The sequence below is a fragment of the Arvicanthis niloticus genome, chromosome 2 (assembly GCF_011762505.2).
Source record: "Arvicanthis niloticus isolate mArvNil1 chromosome 2, mArvNil1.pat.X, whole genome shotgun sequence".
Lineage (NCBI taxonomy): Eukaryota > Metazoa > Chordata > Mammalia > Rodentia > Muridae > Arvicanthis > Arvicanthis niloticus.
The window spans coordinates 96,129,611-96,150,451 of record NC_047659.1 but is presented as its reverse complement, the minus strand read 5'-3'; the positions used below and the strand labels follow the sequence as shown (position 1 = coordinate 96,150,451).

Sequence of the window (20,841 nt, the reverse complement as noted above, 5' to 3'; positions counted from 1 at the left end):
GACATTATCTTACAATGTGACACTCAGCTTACGTTGATATTTCTAATGTTAACTCTCTTTTGATGTGAGTTTTAGAATTTACATTTTACAAAGAAATCACCATTTGCTACTACATATGAGGCACTGGCTTTAATACCCAACACACACACACACACACACACACACACACACACACACACACACACACACAAAACAAAACCAAATCAGGATCTGGGAGTAAGGAAACAAAGTCAAGTCTCCTGGATTGCAAAGACCGTAAGTGTAGGAATTGTGCAGACCTTGAGGGCAATAGCATTTCCATGGCTTCATGCTATTGGCACCATAACTATGTCTATTTGATGTTTTTTAATATTTTTTCTTTATGAGGTGGTTTCGTGTATCCCAGGTGGGCCTTGCATTCACTGTGTAGCTAAAGGTGCCGTTTAACCTCTCTTTCCCTGCCTTTGCTGGGGATTGCTGTTGTGCCAGCACTTTGGGATCGTGCAGTGCTGGTGATCGAACCCAGGGCTTTGAGCTTGCGAGGTAAGCACTCTACCCACTGAGCCAGATCCTCAGACCCCTCTTGCATTTTTAACTAGGAGAAAAGTACTTATTGGGAAATAAGAATCCTTGACAGTTTTCTAGCACATTTCCAGGAACTTAAAAGTTAGGGTTACAGATTCTTAGGCTGTGCCTTCCAAAGCCGGTGTGGGAAGACAAAGGAAAGCAGCCTGCTTTTCTTTCTGACAGTGATGGTGCACACTCAGTGTGGTCTGAAGACTGCTTCATTGGGCAAATTTCTTTTCCAGAGAGAAGAGATGGTGGATTGGGCTGGTTTATGGTTTGGAAAGCAGTGGTCCTTCAGAATTCTTTTGGTCTCAGAGGGCATTCTTGCTATCCCCTGGGCTTTAACTGTAGTTATGGAAGGAAAGGTCTCAGAATGCATTCTTGCTATTCCCTGGGCTTTAACTGTAGTTATGGAAGGAAAGACTCTGTTAGATGGCGGAATAAAACTTCAAGGGTATTTTTATTTCAAGCCCTTTTGTATGGTCGTAAGAATATTTTGTAAAATGGTTTACATCTCTGAACTTTATAGTAGATTGGCCTTGTCTTTCTTGACCTTTGGGTAACATTTTCCTGTGCTGTAGTTTATTATTAAGGATAAATTGTTCTGTTTTTCTGTCATTGCGATTACTCTTTTTTTCCTATTAATCTGAAAGAACAACCACATATATATACTTGAAGATACAGAAAGCCATCTAAGGTTTGATCTCTTTTACATTGTTTCTGTAACATACAGCATGGTGGCCATGAGAGGATTTAAAACTCACCAGACCTTCTCCTAAGTGTATTCTTCTCTGTAGTGACCCATGGGAAAGTTGGTGACATTCTAGAAATATCTCTATACCAAGTAGTAAGGAGAACTAAGCTAAAACAGAGACCCAGATTCTATCACTGCCAGATAATTTAATGTGAGACTTTAAAGAGATTGTTTAGAAAAGCCTCATACTCAACCATGTCAGATTTTAAACTGAACAAACTCTGAAACATTTCTATAATGCTTTCAAAGGCTTGATCCTGTCGAAAAAAGATTTCCCCCAATCCACGAGGTGTACCACTACAGTGGATTCACCTGTCCTCTGAACCACATGGTTCCTGTTGCCCAAGGTCAGAGGTGGGATAGCACCTATGTCGTTCTGATGCTTTCCGCCACTCAGAGAGACAGGGATTAGTGCACATGTGGTCTTACCATCACTGCCTGTTCCTGCACCTACATCTTGATAGTACCCAGAGTGTTTAGTTCCTACTATAGATGCAGATGTAGTCCAAGGGATTACAGTTCAGGCCAGAGAAAAGAACACCGGTTGGGGGGGGGGGGGAGGGGCATCTGCCAGGCTCTCTGGGAGGCTGTGCTCACCCAGCAGGGAAGAGGCACTACTCTGAGTCTTTGTTCTTTGAGAATGCTTTTGCTTCTGTAAATTTCATGAGGCTTAAGAGTTCAGATAATCCCCTCACACTGTAAGCTGTCCAAATGTCAGACTCGGAATTACTAAGGTTCCTAACTTCACAAGTTAGAGTCAGCTCTACCTGGAATTAAAACTTACTTTTTTTTTTCAATCGTCTATCTCTGAAACATAGTGTAGAACATAGGCAAACATTAGTTCAAGGCAGAGGTAGTAAAAGTAATTTTTAAAAGATAAAAGTAAATATTTAAAATACTTTTCTAAAACGTGGGAAAATTTTCCACTTAAAATGTGTTATAACTCATAGGTGTTAGCAAGATGAGGATTAGATGTTGTAATTGAATAGCTTATTGGGTTAGCATTTAAACAGAAGGTTCTAGAGTTAGCTTACTGGAATTTGGCTGAAGCAAGTGACTATGTTTGTGTTGTTGTTGTTGTTTGGCTGAAGCAAGTGACTGTGTTGTTGCTGTTGAGACAGGGTTTCTCTGTGTAGCCCTGGCTGACCTGGAACTCACTCTGTAGACCAAGCTGGCTTTGAACTCAGAGATCTGCCTGCCTCTGCCTCACGGAGTGCAGGAATTAAAGGTGCAAATAATTATTCTTAAGAGTTTCTCTGTACTTTCTATGTAGCTATTTTAGAAAAATTTAAAGTTGTTTAAGAGTGATTGAGTGTAGCTGAGATACCTGTGACATAGTAAGAGGATCCTGTTTTTATACTGTCTTCTGTTTCTACAGAACTGTGCCTCTCTTCTCTGTTTGTAGACAGGGGAGCAAATGTTAATTGGTGCATGTGTTCATGTGTGTACTATAAAGGTACATTTATATTGAGATCACTTTTTGAACAAAGATTACTAAATTGCAATAGGGATGTTGATTCAAGAAAGAACCCAAAGGAACTCTTAAAAAATAGTGTAAATTTGCCTCATAGGTTATTAAGTAAAGGATTTATAAGCTTACATCTTGCCTTATGAGACTGCCTGATTTGTTTTTACCCTAAGACGGGCTTCAAGCTGTCATAATGCACCATAGACTTGGTATTTGCCCCAAGCACATTTTTTATTGACTTATTTCCCTTCTGCACTTTGATTTTTCCTGGGTAAAGGAGTCTTAGAAGCCTTCTCGGTATATTCTGTAATAATGAATTCTCAGTGGCTGTTCCCTGTGTGCAATTTGCTGCATTTTTCTTGTGTACATAGGACAGAGTTCTTTAAAGTAAACTATAATTACCTGTTTCACAGCTGACATACCCGAGCATACAGAGGTTAAGCACTTGCCCAAGAGCTAGCAGCTTGCAGAGTTGGGAATTGGACCCAGATGTGTCTGTCTCTAAGTTGGACACTTCTAACCATTCTAAGAATTATGTCACCACAGCTTGTAGTCACTGGGTTCCCCACCCACCCAGCCTTCCTGTATGTCGTAGACCTTTCACTGAGCACCTGAGCATATAGGAGGAGAAGACAGAGGGAGGAAAAGCCCCAAGTAAGTAAGACACAGAAACAGGAGTATAACAAACCAAGCGTGATAGTCGTTGGCATAGCTTCCTGTAGCTGGTCTTACTGAAATGACCAGACACACAGAGGTACCATTCTTCTTGGTACTTTACCTCTTCTCTGTCCTTTGTACCCACACCCACTCTTTAGCATCCTCCAAGGCAGGGTCTGATGAGGACAGCTAGCAGGGATGAGGACAGTCACATCCTTCAGTTCCCTTGGCTCTAAGGTGACTGACCTCCCTCCCTTTCCAGAGTCCACGTTTTTGCATCTTGCCACAGAAGCCATGTCTTTTCTCATGTCTTCCCTGCATAATATGGATTAATTTTGCTTTAGACCTTTGGGTTTAGGTAATCTCCTGTAACTCCTTCTGTAGCCCAACCTAAATGGAAGAAGAAACAGGATTGGAATCTGAGACAGAATGAGAAGGAGGGTGGGGCTGACAGATTAGGAGAGAGGGCCAGAATTGCTTTCCTGTCATGATTTTATACAACTCAAATAATGGCAGACTATCTCTGGTTGTCCAGGGGAGATAAAGGCATGCTTTTCCAGGGTTGAAGGGCATGAAGAGGCTGTGTGGCTTTTATGACCCTAAGTAGAGCAGAGAGCGAAGAGAAGTGGAAAATCCTTGCTGAAAGCCTTTAGTAGCTACAGCTATAGGAGAAATTGCCAGCACGCCATCATCCTTAGAATGACCAAGAACACTAGCTAGGGTCCTGCCATGTTATCAGTGAGAGGCTCTGTTTCCTCCTGCTTCTAACTCTGCCTTGCCTGGAGACTAGTCTCAAGGCCCCTACACTTTCACCTTGCTGAAGACTCTGCTGCTAACCCCATAAACCCCTGTGCATGAGAGGAGAGACCGCTATGGTGATGGGGCTATCCTAACACTATGGTGATGGGGCTATCCTGGGACAGTTCTTCCATCACCGTCTTACTAGTGCTAGAACATCTATGCCAAGAGGAATTACCTGTGACCATTGGATTCCATAGTACTGTACAGTAACATAGTACTGTACAGTAACATAGTACTGTACAGTAACATAGTACTGTACAGTAACACAGTACTGTACAGTAACATAGTACTGCACAGTAACACAGTACTGTACAGTAACACAGTACTGTACAGTAACATAGTACTGTACAGTAGCTCCAAGTGCATTTTAGGCAAAATGCTAGGCTGCGAGGCTCGTCATCTCGGAAAATGTTTACAAAATTAATTTATAACCCTTGGTAGGTTTCTAAGAGTTGAAACCTAGTTTCAGTAAACAACTCTTGGTAACTATGAAGTATACGGTGAATGTCTCATATATGTTTTTATAAAAAATTTCAGTGCCCTTTGGTGGAAAATTGCTCCCAGGATTGTTCAAATAGAACCAGGCTTCTGAAACAGCCATTTGATGGCACATAAGCTCTAAAGAGAATGCGTAAAATTACAGCACATAGACTGGATTGTGGAACACCAGAGAGTACGGATTTGCTTTGCGCCAGCTATGTGGGCTCAGCTCCACTTTCCTCAAAGTAAAACCAATGCGTTAATCCCTATTTTGTAAGGTTTTTATGTAGGTGAAGCCACACACACATGTGTATATGCACACACCCATTTCCCCCACCCCCACACGCACACACGCACATGCACGTGTATTATGTGCTTGGGCATCCTGAAGGGACCACTCTGGTGGAATGTGGAATATTCATGGGATGGTCTGAGAACTAGGTCCTTACTCATCAGCTGATGAAATGAGTGGAACTGTACAACTCTGCTTATGAAGGAGCATGGAGGAAAGGCTTGCAGACTCCAGAAGTCAGTGCCTGCTGATGGAGACAAACTGTGCTGACTGATTCTTACTGCTGATGGCATTTGAATACGAGTATGGCAGACCTTGAAAGAGGAATGATCAGACTTTGACAAGTGGCTCAAGCGAACATTATTTCTACCTCATGTTGTTGGCTGTCATTTTAATACTTGAGAGCTGAGGAAGATTGGCATCCCATGGGCATCCATCGGCCACTCAGTCCTGATAGCTATTGTGTTATGTTGACGACAGGGATTTTCTTGAGAAATGCATGTTTGCTGGTGATGCTTCAAAGAAATTCTACAAGTGGCATAGTGGAAGTCACTATGACAGAAGGAGGGAACACCATAATGAAGAGGACATGGAGGGCATGATCTAACGGCCAGTGTAGTAAGTCATATCTTCTGCAGGACTGGACGTTTAGTTTGTTTTTAATCTTTTACTTCTTACAGGCAACCTCTGTAAAGAGAATTCTTGCTGGATCTGTTCTGTCAGCTCAGCTGAGTCACTGAAGCTTACAGTTTTTAGTGAGGTGTGAGCAATATTTTACATTTTCTGTCTTTCACATTCTAATTAAATGCAGTGCTGACATGAGAATGAAAAGATTATTAGAGTTAGGATTATGGAAACACACACACACACATACACACACATATGTACTTAGTATGTGAGGATTGGTCAAGTTTGAAAAACGATATATTCTATGAAGATGAGTTTGGGGTGTGGGGATAAGCGTAGAAGCAAAACAAGTGAAAAGAAAGAGCGGCTTTTGGGGGGTGGTATTTAGATCTTTCTGGATAGAAGGAAGCAAACTTCCCAACTTTAAAATGTTTCAGCTACAACACCATGAATGCCCTCAATATAAGCTGAAATGGCAAACCATGGAAACTTATATCAATGCTAATACCTGTACATACTTTCAAAACCTTGAGAAAGTTCGTAAGAATAATAAGTCAGTTTATCTCCCCCACAAACCATACGCAGGCAAGAAATCACAAAAGCAAGTAAATAAGGCTATGATTTTCAATAAGCACATAGAATAGCTACCTTATGTATAGGAGAAATAGGAATTTTATAGCATGAGGTTTTAGTTTTATATAACAAAGATATTAAAGGTGATGCTCATTTCCAGGAATGGACAGTGCCAAGGCCATGGAGGGTGTAGTCAGCATACCCTTGGTGGGATATCTGACAGTATCTATCACAAGCCTTACATATACATAACCTTGTCCTTTAATCAGAAAATAATCAGAGAAGAGTGCAGATAATTTATACTGTACGGATATAATACTATTTAAAGCAGTTCTATGAGATTAACAGCTTAAAATGATCAGGTTTTCACTGGACACTATAAAAAGTAAAGTCCAGTGTTAGGTTCTCAAATTACTTGTAGGATCACGAGCTCCTGTGCTATGATTAGAAAGTATGGGTTTTGAAGAGACTGGCAATATGGGAAAATTAAAGACTCTTAGTAGGTGAGTGGGTGAATGGATGGGTGGATGATAGGAATACTCAAAAGGCTGACAGAAGAGACTCTAGCAAAATGGTATGTTTTGGGATCTTTGGAGATCTTCAAGAGATGCAAATTTAGGTGGGTTTACTTTTGTTACTGCATTTCATTAAGCAAAAATAATGTGCTAAGATCAGCTAACACTAAAATAGCAATGTATTATCAGCATAAAATATAATACTGGTATAAAGTACATTTGCATCTACTTAAATATTAATGATTATGATAAACTTATTATTGAACAGATAGAAGTTTTGTTCCTCTGCCTTCACAGGTGCTGTAGTTTGTAATCATGCTGCAGCCATACATGAGAGCAAGAAAATACTTGCCTTGCATTCAGCAAGGACAGAGGGTAGGAGGATGGGAAAAAAGAGAGTTTACATTCAGTTTATGCATGTGTTTGTGCGTGTGTGTGTGTGTGTGTTCGTGCGTGTGTGTGTGTATGTGTGTGTTTATGTGTATATGTGTGCATGTGTGTATGTGTGTGTATATCTGCATGTGTGTGTACATGTTTGTGTATGTGTGTGGGACATGTGTGTGAATGTGTGCGTTTATGTGTATATGTGTGCATGTAGGTGTGCATGTTTATGTGTGGGATGGAGTTAAGGGTGCTGCTGTTCTGTTCTCTGTAGTCGTGTGAAGGACACAACCCTTACCTTTGATTTTGCTGTGAAATGAAGATACTCAGCAATTTAATCAGCTTTGAGAGAAGCTGCAGACTTTGGTAGTTCTGTGTAGATGAATAGCCACCATTTTTCCTTGTCTTAGGAACCAGTGCCTCTGCAAAAGCCTATACTAAGAGTTCTGGGAAATCTATAGTGCAAGAGGCTTTGAGTATCCCAGCTTATTTTCAGAAACTACTAACACTTAGCACCCAAGGTTGTTATTATCTGATAGCTGAGGTCCCTTTACATGGAGTTTAGAATTTATTTATTTATTGGTTCATGAGTTTCAGTTCTTTTAATGTCCAGTAAAAGAGTACAGAGAACCGAGGTCCTTGGCCACATCTGCTTCTCCCCCACTCTCAGAGCCCAAGTGAAAAGGGTTTGAAATAGAAAACATTGAGGACCAGGCACACAGTGTGTCAGGAGCACTGGTGCAGAATCTCAGGGCTGTTCCCTAACAGCCACTGAGGTGCTGTAACAAAAGAAAGCTTCTGGAAGCAAGCAGTGTATAATAATAACTGAAAAACACTCTTCTGCCTGGACTCCCAGGATGAACCCCACAGGACCCCAGGATAGACATCCATGCTCTGCCACCAGCTGAGATGGACAGATCTATGTGACAGCTCTTCTGCAAGGTCACAGGAGACCTTCCCAGTAACTTACAGTCACTAATGATTTCCAGGGAGGGCAAGAAGTACTTGTCACAGACGACAGAGACTGCCAGGAACATGTAGAGGATGATGAGGAAGTAGATGACGATGCCTCCGTCTATGCTCTCCTGCTTGGTGAAGAACCCTTCGGGAAACTCCGACGCTGGAGAGGCAGCACATTGCGTGCTGTTTCCTGCCGAGGAAAAGGAAAAGCTCACAAGATGCTGGAGTCACATATCTCAAGCCCGCAAAGCCAGAACTGGGGTATTTGGGAGGAATATGGAGACGTAGGTGGAAATATGATACAAAGCCTTAGATGGCCTTTGAAAGCAGTTATTTCATGGAATAAGCTGACAGAAGAGAATTGGAGGGAAGATTTATTAGGGCGCCTCTCTGTGTCTGCTTCTAAATGGGAAGAATCCTCTGATAATTTCTCCAACAATAAGAAGTGCAGCCCTGTCCACCTCAGGGTCTCTGAACTAGTGCAGGACATTCTTGAGAGCACACTGGCTGATCAAGTGTTTCCCATCCTCTGCAGGGCTACAAAGCACAACAGATACAGCAGGAGTTGGGGTTAGGGAGGGGGCATAGACATTCCTCTCTCTGTCCCATATCTAGATGTGGGACTGGGGTGTCTGGACCCACTGCTACCTACCTGTGGCCCTTGGGAGGCGCGTGGGCAGGGAAACACCACGGACAGGCAGGTATGCAGAGACCCAGAAGATCGCCAGCAGCAGGACCCTTCTTGTCCAAGTTGGGCCCCATTTTGTCCGCATTTCCAGCATGCTCTTTGCAGTGTGTGGTTCAGGAAGGGAGCAAGGGAGACTTATGCTGAATCATGTGAGGAGTCTCCTTCCTCCCCAGTGCCTGCGGGGGGAGGGGGCTTACAGCTTAGGAGGCCAGCAAGGGAGACAGCCTAGCTTCTCTGATCAGGAGATCCAAGTCCTGGGAGGTTGGAGGAGTTAGGGAGGGGCGCAGATAAACACTGACTACAGCTGTTTCCATGCCGGACTCCGATGGCAGGCCCAGGCAATGTGTTCCTGTGCTCGTGCGGATATCTTGAATATCTTCAAGCTGACACTGCCTTTGACTTCCCCTAGATTTGTGAGGGCCTGGGTTTGCTTGATGCTACCCTCCCCCCCACCCCTTCTCTCTAGCCCTTGGTTCTAGGAATTATTTGGGTGGGAATATATGTACTCTGCCTACCACGGCACGGTTTGTAGTTTCCTTTGGATGGCTCACGTTCGTCTACAGTTAGAGCTAGAGACAGAAAGGTCAATTAGGAGGTGACTGTAACAGTTGAGCTGGGAAATGAAGGCCACATGAATGAAGGCAGCAGCTGTGGGGATCGAGAGCTGCCCACAGCGTCACAAACTATTAAGGAGACAGAATGGATGCTGTTTGATCATAGATCAGCTGTGCTTTTTGCCAGAAGGAGCTGTATAAAATGCTAATTGGACAAGGCAGACAGCATTCGAATACATTTTGTAGCCAAGATCCCGGAAACCTGTGGCAGTGGAGTAACCTGTGGCTGATGGTGCAGGGTCTGGAGGAGACGGCAGGGTTGAGTTCTAGCAATGTTTCTTAGCTGTGTACGTAACTTCTCTGTTCCTTCCTTCCACTATCTGCAAGGCAGGGATCACCTCTATTTTGGTTTGGTGTGTACTCCATGACAAATGTAAACTTTGGAGGACAGGTTCTTCCATGGGGCCATTATTCTGCTGTTCTGTTACCTGTCTACCATTATTTATTTCTTGGATTGAAATTAAAAACTGCCATGGAGAAATTCTGTAGCTCTGCAGCCGTTTTGGCTCCTTTGCTTTGTACATAAAGTTGGTGTGACGGGAAGGTATTATATGTACGTGTGCAACTATCAAATAATAAATTAACTGATGAAACTTTAAAAATCAAAGTGCCAAGCCTTTGATGCAGAAACTGGTGCATCTGGTGTAAAAGAGAGAGCTGCTTCTGGCTGTACATGAACTTGTGGTGTTTAAAAAAACACCCCAGCACAGATGTCTTGCTGGGAACTTTCCTCCTGTAAACCTCTCTGACACTCAGCTCCCCGGATGTGTGCTAGGGTGCTGAGGCTGGGATGCTGAGTCATCTGAATATAAGCTAGAAGAGTCTGTTTTCAGCAAGTGGAGGAGAGCTCCCCTTGGACTCTCAGAAGCAGCGCCAGGGAAATGGGCCACTGGGTGCTGGCTGCTTTGTGATCGCCCCCTCAAAACCCAATAAATATACAAACCAGTTTCCACAACAAAAACATCGCTCACAGTTGGAGTGTCAGCCAGAGCAGAAGCCTAACTCCGAATTTTCAATATAGGTCAAACAAGCTAAAAAAAAAAAAAAAAAAAAAAAAAAGCCAAGTACCAAAAGGTACAAGCCCATGTTTGATACAGAGCAGAACTCTGCAGCACATAGTAGGCCCACAGGGAACATGAGTTAGTTGATTTAAAGAGTAGTGACTCTTAGAAACAGTCCCAGAAATGTGCAAGTGCCCAGTCTAAATAAAGTAGCCTATTAAACAGGAATTTACCAAGAAAAACAAACCATGGGCAGCTACATTTGCTTTACGGTGTATTATTCTTTTGGATCAGTCTTAAAATCTGTGAAACAAGCGACAGGTAAAGCCACACAAGGTAGGTGTATGGCTTTTGTTATTATACATGACAAAGATCCATGTAAACATCCAGGGTTAAGAAATAGAACTCTACAGCCACCCCAGGTGCCTCTTTATGCACCTCAACTTGTGTTTTGCTAAGGAAACCACCCTGCTGACCTGGGCACTGGTTACTTGAATGTGTGTCTGGTTAGAAGTATAGTGCCTCACTGGGGACATCGGCAGGCAGCCGTAGTCTATCTTGTCTCTGTTGATGCTCTTTCTGTGCTCTTTGGGCTTCAGGCCTCCTCTTCCCTCATTCTTACAGCTAACCTCTCAGTCCCACACTGTCCTGATTCCTACATCCTTGTGGCAGCCTTCGGATTGTCCCTGTGTCTTCCATATTGCTGCGGCTCCGTGCAGAGTCTTCCTCACACTCGGGTCCATTGGCCAGTCAGTTTGGAGGTGGGATGTTCTCAGGAAACACCAGGTCTGCTGTCTGTCTCTCTGCGATGTGAGCAGCCCCTTCATGCTCGAGAGTCTTTGGAGTCTGCAGACTGGAGGCTTTCGAGTGCTACAGTGTTTGCATTTACAGAGATGGCTTCTATCACTTTGCATACCCAAAGGCGAGCAGTTCGAGATGAAGCATGTGTGATTCTTTCCCATCAGCCACTAGTTCCCAAGGGGGTTATCTTCCTCCAAAATAGCCAGTTAGATTAAGCATGATTTGAACTAGCAAATTTATATCTGATCAACTGCACTGGCTGTTCCTTTTGAAGGCCAAGTTGTCTTAGCTAGGGGTAACCTCTTCACCGTGCCGTGTGAGAGTTCTGACAAGATCTTGACTCTGTTCTATAGCTTCCTCATCAATCGGTAGAAACAGATGCTCCAGGCTTGCCTTAGCGATTAGCCCTTCCCTCCAAAATGCTTCTTTACTTTTTTTTAACAAAGCATTCCAAGGCCATGGGCTAGTGAGACGCCAGATGCCACTGAGTATGATCTCCTGAGTTTGACCCCTGGAAGCTAGGTAGTGGAAGAAGGGAATTTACTCCCATATGTTGTCTGCTGACTGCCACGTGTGCACTACGGTACAGGCACGCACACACAAATGCAATTAAAGCAATTCAAGAAGCATCACAAGACTGCAGTCTAAGCGTGTATGCTGTTAGAGACAATTATTGCTATTTTGTTTCCAATCTTTCTTCTTTCTCTGTCTTTGTCTGTCTCTCTCCTTCCCTTCCTCCTTCCCTCTCCCTTCACCCACTTTCTCTTGTTCTCATTTTCTTTCTCTCTCTCCCTTTCTTTCTCTCTGACATGCACACACACACACACACACACACACACACACACACACACACGTTGCACGCACAAAGTCATGGTTTTCTTTTTCTGTTTTGGTTTTTGGGACACAGGCCTCACTGTGTATCCTAGCCTGGGTTATCACTGGCCATGTAGCCCAGACTGGTCTGGCATCCATGACCCTCCTCCCTTATCTGGCATCACAGATACAGTTCTAACAACTCTACTTCCTAATAAAGTAACTTGAGACTCCCTGTGAGACCCCTCTTCAGTTCACAACTAAGACTGTAAATTGAATTTTTTCTGCTCTTAGCTGTACCCCCCTTCTGTCATGCCTAGGGAACTCATGAACCCAGAGAATGACGGAATTAGAATGGCCTCATGCTACCACGAGAGTCTCAACATAATAATACGGCCAGAAGCAACATCAGAGGAGCTGCTGAGAGAGGCCAGCATCCACTCGCTCTTGCCCTCTACTTTTTCTCTGTTCTGTTTGAGCTACGCCCTCCCCCCACCCCCGCCCACGCTCTTTACCTGCATAGCTCAAGCATACAGTGTAAGCTCTGTCATTTCCAGCAGCCCCGTACTGGTCCTGGACTCACAAGTGTGCATGTTTGATGCTTGGCTAGTGCTTCTTTAAATATCCGGTGCCAGAGACTTATTTCCCTGATTTCTTGGAAGGATATATGGAATGATAATCTTTGAGTTCTCCCATGCTGATAATTGTTTCAAAAGATTTCCTTATTCTTTTTTTTTTTTTTTTTTGTAAAATTGAAAATAGATTCTTCCCTTATATAACACATTCTAACTGCAGTTTCCACTCACTGGACTCCCAGCCTCCCTGACCTCCCCTCTCCCCCAGAGCCACTCCCCCTCCATTTCCTCTTCAGAGTAAAAAACAGGCCTCCAAGAGAGAAGACAGAAACAAGACACAACAAGACTTGGCAAAAGCCCTCATACTGAGGCTAGACAAGGCAATTCAGTAGGAAGAAGGCCCCAGGAGCAGCGCAGCTGGATAGGACCCTCTGGCTTACATCACTCCCCAGGCTATCTTAAATATGTTTCCTCACCCACTCACCCCTCCTGCCTCCATCTCCCCTGCCTTGTAGCCACCTTTACTCATTTTGCTTACTTAACCTTTTGCTCTCCACTTTCTGTAAGATGTCTCACGATATCTGTCGTGTCTTTAGCTCCCTCTGCTTTAAGAGTCTCTCTTTGAAGTTCTCCTTTTTTTGTAACATCTAATTTCTGAGGGATTTTTTTCCTTTTTCATTCTGATTTATGTTATTTGTGTCATCTGATTTCCTTGGTGTCTCAGAGTACGGACTCCGCAGCTATGACTGTTCCAGGGAGTGTCTCTGGCTTGTTTGGGGGATGTTGCTTAGTTCCAGTTCTCATACCTTTTTGTGGGATTTCACCCGTTCCGATTTTTACACAGAATTAATTTTTCCTGAACTTATATAACAGAATGTCCTTGTTCAGCCTGGTGTTTCTTAATTTACATTAGTCTCCATTGTCTTCTTAGCATGCTTATCTTGCTTTGAGACAGAGGCTCCCGGAGCCCACACTGTCCTAGAACTCGCTGTAGCCGAGGATGACTTCGGACTTTTGCTCCTTCTGCTTCTACCTCCCAAGTAGATTATGCTAAGATTATGCTCAGACACTCTTTCCCCAGCTGGTGGCACTGTTTGGGAAGCTTCTGCAATCTCTAAGCAAGGCAGAGCCTTGCTGGAGGATGTGCATCATTGTGGATGAGCTTTGAGTTTTTATAGCTGTTCTCCCTCTCTGCTTTCTGTGTACGCACACTCTGTGATCCACCAGCCTTCCTGGGCACGAACACTCTGTGATCCACCAGCCTTCCTGTGTGTGCTTGCAGTGTGATCCACCAGCCTTCTTGTGCATGCATGTTGTGTGATTCACCAGCCTCCTGTGTGTACAAGCAGTGAGACCCCCAGCATCTGTTTCTGCCACCCCTCCCAGAAACTGTAATCCAAAGTGAATCCCCCTTAAAGGCGCTTTTGTTAGTGTATTTTTTATCACAACAACAGCAACAAATAATGCAGATTGAGCAAGTTGTAAAGGTGGAAGGCCATTTTTCCTTTGTAAGAAACAAAGCCATCAGAATTCAGTGCTGTCTGCTCACTGATCAATTTCAGATAACAGTTCTGGGTGCTTCACATTTACTGGTGCAGACAAGCACTCTTTGTGCTTGGGTGTCAAAGCCAATGGTTGCCTGTTAAACACCCAGTTCTAAGGAAGAAAGGAGTTCTCACTGGTTCCTCAGTAGAAGTACCCATGACTTTGAAAATTATTGGTAAAGAGTATAGGCATGACGATTACAATAAAAATCTTCAGGTAACATTAGGAAGATGGAGAATTACTGAGGTGGATTTACCAATCTGTGCTTTATATGTGATGAGGAATCAGTAACCTAAAATCTGAGGGTCCATACTTCCCACGTGACAGTCAAGATGTGGCTTGAACAAGGTCTGTCTAATGCCGAAGTGCATGAAAACAAAAGCACACAAACAAAGCCCGTGCCGAGCTCCTTAGGGTCGAGACTCATCAGAGCAGGGCTCCGTCTGAATTCCTACAGCTCTTCCGTGTTCAGCGTGGTACCCTGCCCTTGTGGGGAGCAAGTGAGTGGACAGATGAGTGGGGTGAATGACATATTCCTTTCTCACTGGCTTCTCTAGAAAACACCCACAGGACCTGTAGGAATACATCAGGTCTTTGCTGTCATTTATCTGCTATAAATACCATCAACACAGTCTCCAAACAGTTGTCAGGGATGTCCCTTAACTCAGTGGCTCCCATAGCTCTTCAGCTCCACCTGCTGATGCATTAAGTAGGCTCTGGGCTTTGTGATGGAGGGAGAGCAGACTCCTATGGAAGGAGAGTTAGCATGTTGATCACCCTGCTTTTATTGCTTGCACAGTAGTCTCGGAAACGAAGGATTTCGTAGGCTGCCCTGTGACAGTGAGGGCTGAGGAAGGAAGTGGTGGCTACGGCTGTGCCTGTGCTCCTCCCAGCTTGCCAGCTGCTCCTTTTTATCCCCTGACTCCTGGTTAGTATAGATAATATGTTTGTGTAAAGGAGCATGTATTATTTTCTAATTGTCATTTGCTGTTTAAGCACAGAGTCAAGTCCATTGGCAGCATTTAATGGGTCACCATGTCACAGACAGCCTGAAAGGACAGATGTGGAGTGAGCAGAGTGTAAGAGCATGGCCCCTAGAGTCCTCACTGTCCCCACAGCTACGCTCCTGAACTTCTTTCTCCTGTGTTCTTCATTAGGAAGCAGCTTGAGTTTCAGCATGAATAGGATCTTGGGATCTGACCTCTCAGGGGCTTTGATTGTTGTGCTACTGCTACCTTGAGCCACAGACAAAGCTGGAAGTAAGGCAGCATTCTGTTCAGTATTTTATATATTTGTATGAGCCCTGTCACCTTCCACAGACAGCCCTCCCTGCCCCATGCTTAGTGAGCTAGCCGGCAAACCCACTAACATTGGGACATAACCAAGATTGGGCCCTGACCTTGGGCATGGGTGAGGATCTGCAGTTTGTATGGGTTTTATTGCTGTGTCTTTGTGCTGGTTAACTCAGAGACTCACATCTGGTAGAAGTGTCAGTGGACTGCTCAGTCATAAATGGGACAGCTGCAGCACCCCCAAGGCTCAGGGACTGTCACTCAGGAGGGAGCAGAAAGGACGGTAAGAGCCAGAGGTCAGGGACGACTGAAACAAAGCAGCATCTTTTGGACATGACAGCAGACATGACAGGACTCTTGGTGGCACCTATGAGTTCACTCACAGTGGCTGCAGCCTCCTGCACGAGATCAAATCTGTCAACGTGCTAGCATGCAGCCGGAAGAGGTTCATGAGCCCCCACCTCTGAGGAGTTGTAGACAGTTGACGACTTCTGGGGGAGATAGAGTCAGCTTTCTTTAAGGGTGTGGCCCCCAGGAAGGTCAATCATGCTCCAGTGGATGGACACACTCATTGATGTGTAACTGGGTGGCACAGATTGGACTCACTGAACCAAAAGGGGGGACACAAAGCTGAGGAGGTGGGGAGCTGAGGGTACATCTGGGAGGACTTAGGGGAGCAGCAAGGAGGATGTATTTGATCAAAATGCACTGCACAAAATTCATAAAAGTTAATAGGAATTCTAAAGAGTAAAGGTAACTGTACGGAAGGGAAGGCTTATTAACAGGGATAGGAGGGAGACCAGGGGTGTGGGAGCACAGTGGTCAGAGTGCAACGACTCCATGTGTAAGACTGTCAAAAACTCAACAAAAGTTCAAACAACAACCACCACCTTCAAGCAAGCTAAAGTAACCAGGCCTTCGTAAAGTTTGTAGTTTCCTTTCTCTTCTGTAGGGCACATCCCTGAATTACTGAGAACTATCCCAATTTTGTATATCAGGTATTATTAAAAATAAACAACATGGTACTGAAGAGATGATGGCTCAGTGGTTAAGAGCACTGGCTGCTCTTCCAGAGGACCCGGGTTCAATTCCCAGTACCCATGTGGTAGCTAACAACTATCTGTAACTCCAGTTCCTGGGGTTCTGATGCCACCTTCTGGCCTCTGTCAGCACTGCACACCTGTGGTGCACAGATGTATGTGCAGACTTAACACAGGCACACATTTAAAAAAAATAAACATTTTTGAGCTGAAATAATTCTAGAATTATCAGAACCTGGCTAAATGCACCTTTTCGCACCCTTTCTGAAAGAGTGCACGGGACAGTACATTTTGCACTAGGCGATTGCTGGAAGTTGGCTGGTCGCCTAGCTCTCAGTGAAACGAAATGTGCTGGGCACAAAACTTCAGTGAGGGGAAAAGCAGCAGCTTTTTAAAAGCTGTATTTAAATTGAGTGAAATTCGACATTTTTGATACTTGTTACTCTCAGTTCTTTTGTGCTCATCTCACAATCTCAGCTCTCAGGGATCCAGCAATGCCCTCCCAGGGCTTCAGGATTTTGTTCTTTAATGAGTGATCTGGAGAAAGGCCTGTCTCCAGTGTGGCTTTACCGCTTCCCACTCCATCTCTACTTTGCTGTGAGTCCAGAGGAGGGAGTGAGGACTCCGAGTAGAGCATGCTGGAGTGTGCAGATTTATTTCCTTTCCTGTAATATAATAACGCCCTCAGGGTCTAAGTTAGCATAATCGTTTTTTCTCTAGCGGCTGTGTGAAGGCTGCCTTCCCCACTGGGGGAGATTGATGCTCCTTCTGCTCAGGAGGAAGGAGTTTGGCAGGGATTCTTCAGAATTTTCTGGAATTTCTTGGACATTCTCTCCTAGGCTTGGAAACCAAAAGTCATAGGGCTCTTCCTGGCTGAAAAGAAGAGATTCTGGTTCTGAAAAGAGAAACCTAACACAGGCTTTGTCCTTCTCTCTGTGTGGCTCAGGCCCTGCAACTTCTTCTACTTCTTGAAGACTGTCCCTAACAATCAGATGTGGGTCAGCCTTGCGTCTGTTGTTTTGGGATGGGAGGCATGGAACTAGAGAAGAAGAGAATTGTCTGGAGACAGTAACTCCATGACCCATGCACCAGGCCTATGGGCCAACCCTGTTCTCAGAATGGAACTAAAGATAAAACAAACCAACCTCCTGAATGCATGGTCTGAAGAAGTCTGAAAGAAGAGACCTTGCATTCCATGCTGTTAACATGGAATTTGGCTATCCAGACTAGAACCAAATTGTTTTTTTTAGAACATGAAGACACACATGCCTTCCCTTTGTCCCCCTTCCCTCGTCTACCTGTTTCTTCAAACTAGAAAGGTTTTCAAGAGTATATTCATAAATGAGAGCCTTCCTGACCCCTTGAAGGAATGCTGTCCCAGAAGCTGGATGTACAGGTAACACATGGGCTCCAGCATCCAAGCCCTTCAGGGAAGGTCTTAGCTGCAGAAGGCCACTCTGCCTGAGGTCATGCCAGCACAGGCAGCTGTAGCCAAGGCAGGGACATAAAGTCTGGCCACTTCAACCTAAAACAGACAACCCTATTTTAAGTGGGTGGTTGAGACATGAGAACTCCCTGCTGGCTTGGCTGGGGATGAGGCTTCCTCTATTTCCCTTTTATGTCACAAGTGCTAAAGTCCAGTCGATGCTCCATCCCCCAATGTACCTCAGTGGCAACTTCTGAAGAGTCATTTCAGTGATCAACACCAGCTTTTCTGAGTTCTGTAGAGGTCAGCACTCAGAACTCCAGACTTCTCCTGGGGCTCATAAGCAATGAGTTTTAGAAGCCATAGATGCTATTGATTCAATGGGTGGTAGCTGTAAGACAAAGGGAAATGAAGACAAGGGCAGACATTGTTTAAAGACATTAGTCCCAACATGTCTCTATTAAACAGACTTAGGAACTCTTGGGTACCAGGCCAGGCCAGCTCTGATTGTTGGAGTCCAATGGGAGCTGTATCCCAAGAGTATCCCAAGGTTGTATCCCAAGACTCCCAGCTGGCCTCATTTCTTTGTCTGTATTGTCCTAGGTATTGTGGGAGACTGATGTGCATGACAGGAAGGATGAGTGGCCATGGTGGTGGCCACGGTAGGATGATGGCTATGGTATGGTTCCAGTCTTGTTTTCAGCCTTGTTCTAATTTAGTGTCTCTAAGCTTCCCTCAAACTCACTCAATTGTTTCTGTGGTTCTGGAGATCCTTCTAGTTCTGAGATTGGCAGATTGTTCCATAGGATACAGAAGGAACAAGAGGTTCAAGTTCAAAAACAGCATCTCTTTAAGCCCTTGCCGCCCTTGCCTATGAGTGTGACAGTTCAGCCATTGGCCTTCCTGCCAACAGGCTCACACTCATGTCACCCCATTTAGCACTAGCACAGCCAGTGATTAGGATTGAGCTCCACTTCCAAGGTGGGAGGTTACAAGAAGACCTCCCAGGAGGGCGGGACTTCCTACTGTTTGTGTGGGGCGGGGGTTGGGGGAGAGATCAAAGTAAAACCCAAGGTTTCTTTTTCTCTTTTCCTTTCAGTTTCTTCTTTTTATTAAATCATACACAACTGTTTGTCTTCTGGTTTACTGAAGCAGTAAGCCAGACAACACTTGCCACAATAATGCCTGTCAAAGTGGCTACCCATGAAAGCTCCAGCACCACACTCATCAGAAGGACACGCTTGACGAGGTTGGCTGATTCTGCCATTTTCATCCACCTTATAGTATTTCAGCACAGCCAACTTAACCTTCCTCTTATGCTGATTCTTCTTGGGAGTGGTGTAAGACTTCTTCCTTTTCTAAGCACCACCACGAGGTCTCAACACATGATGAAGGGTAGACTCCTTCTGAATGTTGTAGTCAGACAAAGTATGGCCATCTTTCAGCAGCTTACCAGAAAAGATCAGCCTCTGCTGATCAGGGGCAATTCCTTCCTTAGCCTGGATCTTGGCCTTGACATTTTCTATAGTGTCCAAGGGCTCAACCTCGAGTGTGATGGTCTTCCCTGTAAGGGTCTTCACAAAAAATCTGCATCGTTACTGTGGCTCCACCTACAATGGCGGATCGGAAAGAAAGAGCCTAACGTGGCCGATGGGGTCCAAACCTAAGGTTTCTAGACAAGTCCTTGGAGACTTAGGCCCTGAAGACTCATATATTTTCTTCCTCGAAACTGTCAGAAAATCATTTGCACCTTTCACAGGACAAGGCAAAAGTTTCCTAAGACAAATATTATTTATTTTAGAAATATATAATTACTTTAAAATTAGACATACATATGTATAGTTTGGGAGTTTCATAATGCAGTGTACTTCAGTCACATTCTTCCCAACTCCTCCCAGATCCCCTGTCATTTCTCTCTCCCTACTTAATGTTCTCTTTTATGTTTGTTTGTATAATGCTGGGTCCTATTAGCGTGCCCATACGGTTTGGTTGTGGTCATCCACTACAATACCTACCAGGGCCCACAACACTAAAGAAAACTCACCCTCCTTTCCCTAGCAGCCGTCACCTGTCAACAGTTCCCCAGCTAGGGATGGGATAGTATTCTAGGATTCAGATGGTAGGAGATAAGAAGCTGATACACTCTGTAAAAGATTATGTATGTGTGTGTATATGTGTGTGTATACACATATATCATGTATCTGGGTTCCAGATGCATAGGACGGAAGGAAGTTTTGGATCCTCAGAGCTAACGTTGCCATGTCCTCTGGAAGAACAGCAAGTGCTCACAACCGCTAAGTTATTTCTCCATCCTGTAAGCTGATAAATTATTTTGTGAATCTTTTAAATGAACTTTCTTGTTTTTGCTTTAAAGCAAGTTATATGATCCAGATTAAACTTTAACCAATATACAGAAAAACATAGCAAATAATTTTTTTTGATGAGAAAACCTGGGTATCACTAACACTCATTTGAAAACTGTTGTTGTTTATTGAAAGAACAAATTTGTGCAGTTGGCATTTCATAAGAGAGATAAATCATTTGTCCCAGGGTTACACAACAGAAAATGGCAGAGCTGAAATTTAAGCTTGTGGATGTTAGCCTCTGGAATCATTCCTGCCTCCATATTCCAGGCTAATTCTACCACTGACCTAGAGTGCAGTTTCGAATGCAGAACCCCATCCTTGAGTTCCATCTCCCTGCTGCCTGCAGGTGCTCGGTGGTAGGACTGCCATGTCTGCTGTTGGGCGCTCTGCTGTGATTCCATGGAAAATCGGTGCATATGTCTGTGATTTGAACAACTTGAAAAGCAACAGGGGAGATGCTCTGCTGTGCAAACGGTGGGAGGGGTTTGCCTCAGGAAACGGTGTCAAGCAGTGTCAGCACATCTGAAGCGCCTTCGAAGCCGAACCGGCCCACATTGCATAGGAAGGTTTGGTGCTGATATTTCTTAGGTCTACAGGATCGAGTTGACTGCTGCAGAATCGTGATT

At 44.3% G+C, this 20,841-nt stretch overlaps 1 protein-coding gene and 1 pseudogene across 3 annotated transcripts in view; both read right to left on the bottom strand.

Moving 5' to 3' along the window:
- Slc24a5 (solute carrier family 24 member 5) overlaps positions 1-12,573 on the bottom strand; it is a 48,584-nt gene extending 36,011 nt beyond the window's left edge. The window contains exons 1-3 of one of the 3 annotated variants that reach the window (XM_076929667.1): positions 12,487-12,573; positions 8,707-8,918; positions 8,065-8,244 (exon numbers count right to left, since the gene is read on the bottom strand). In XM_076929667.1, coding sequence (XP_076785782.1) covers positions 8,065-8,244; positions 8,707-8,836 — 310 coding nt within the window. In that variant the 5' untranslated portion in view covers positions 8,837-8,918; positions 12,487-12,573. The remainder of the gene's footprint in view (positions 1-8,064; positions 8,245-8,706; positions 8,919-12,486) is intronic. The other 2 variants (XM_076929666.1, XM_034494166.2) reach the window with 2 other exon arrangements.
- Positions 12,574-18,961: 6,388 nt separating this feature from the next.
- LOC117703213 (ubiquitin-ribosomal protein eS31 fusion protein pseudogene) lies at positions 18,962-20,616 on the bottom strand (annotated as a pseudogene).
- Positions 20,617-20,841: the final 225 nt, after the last annotated feature.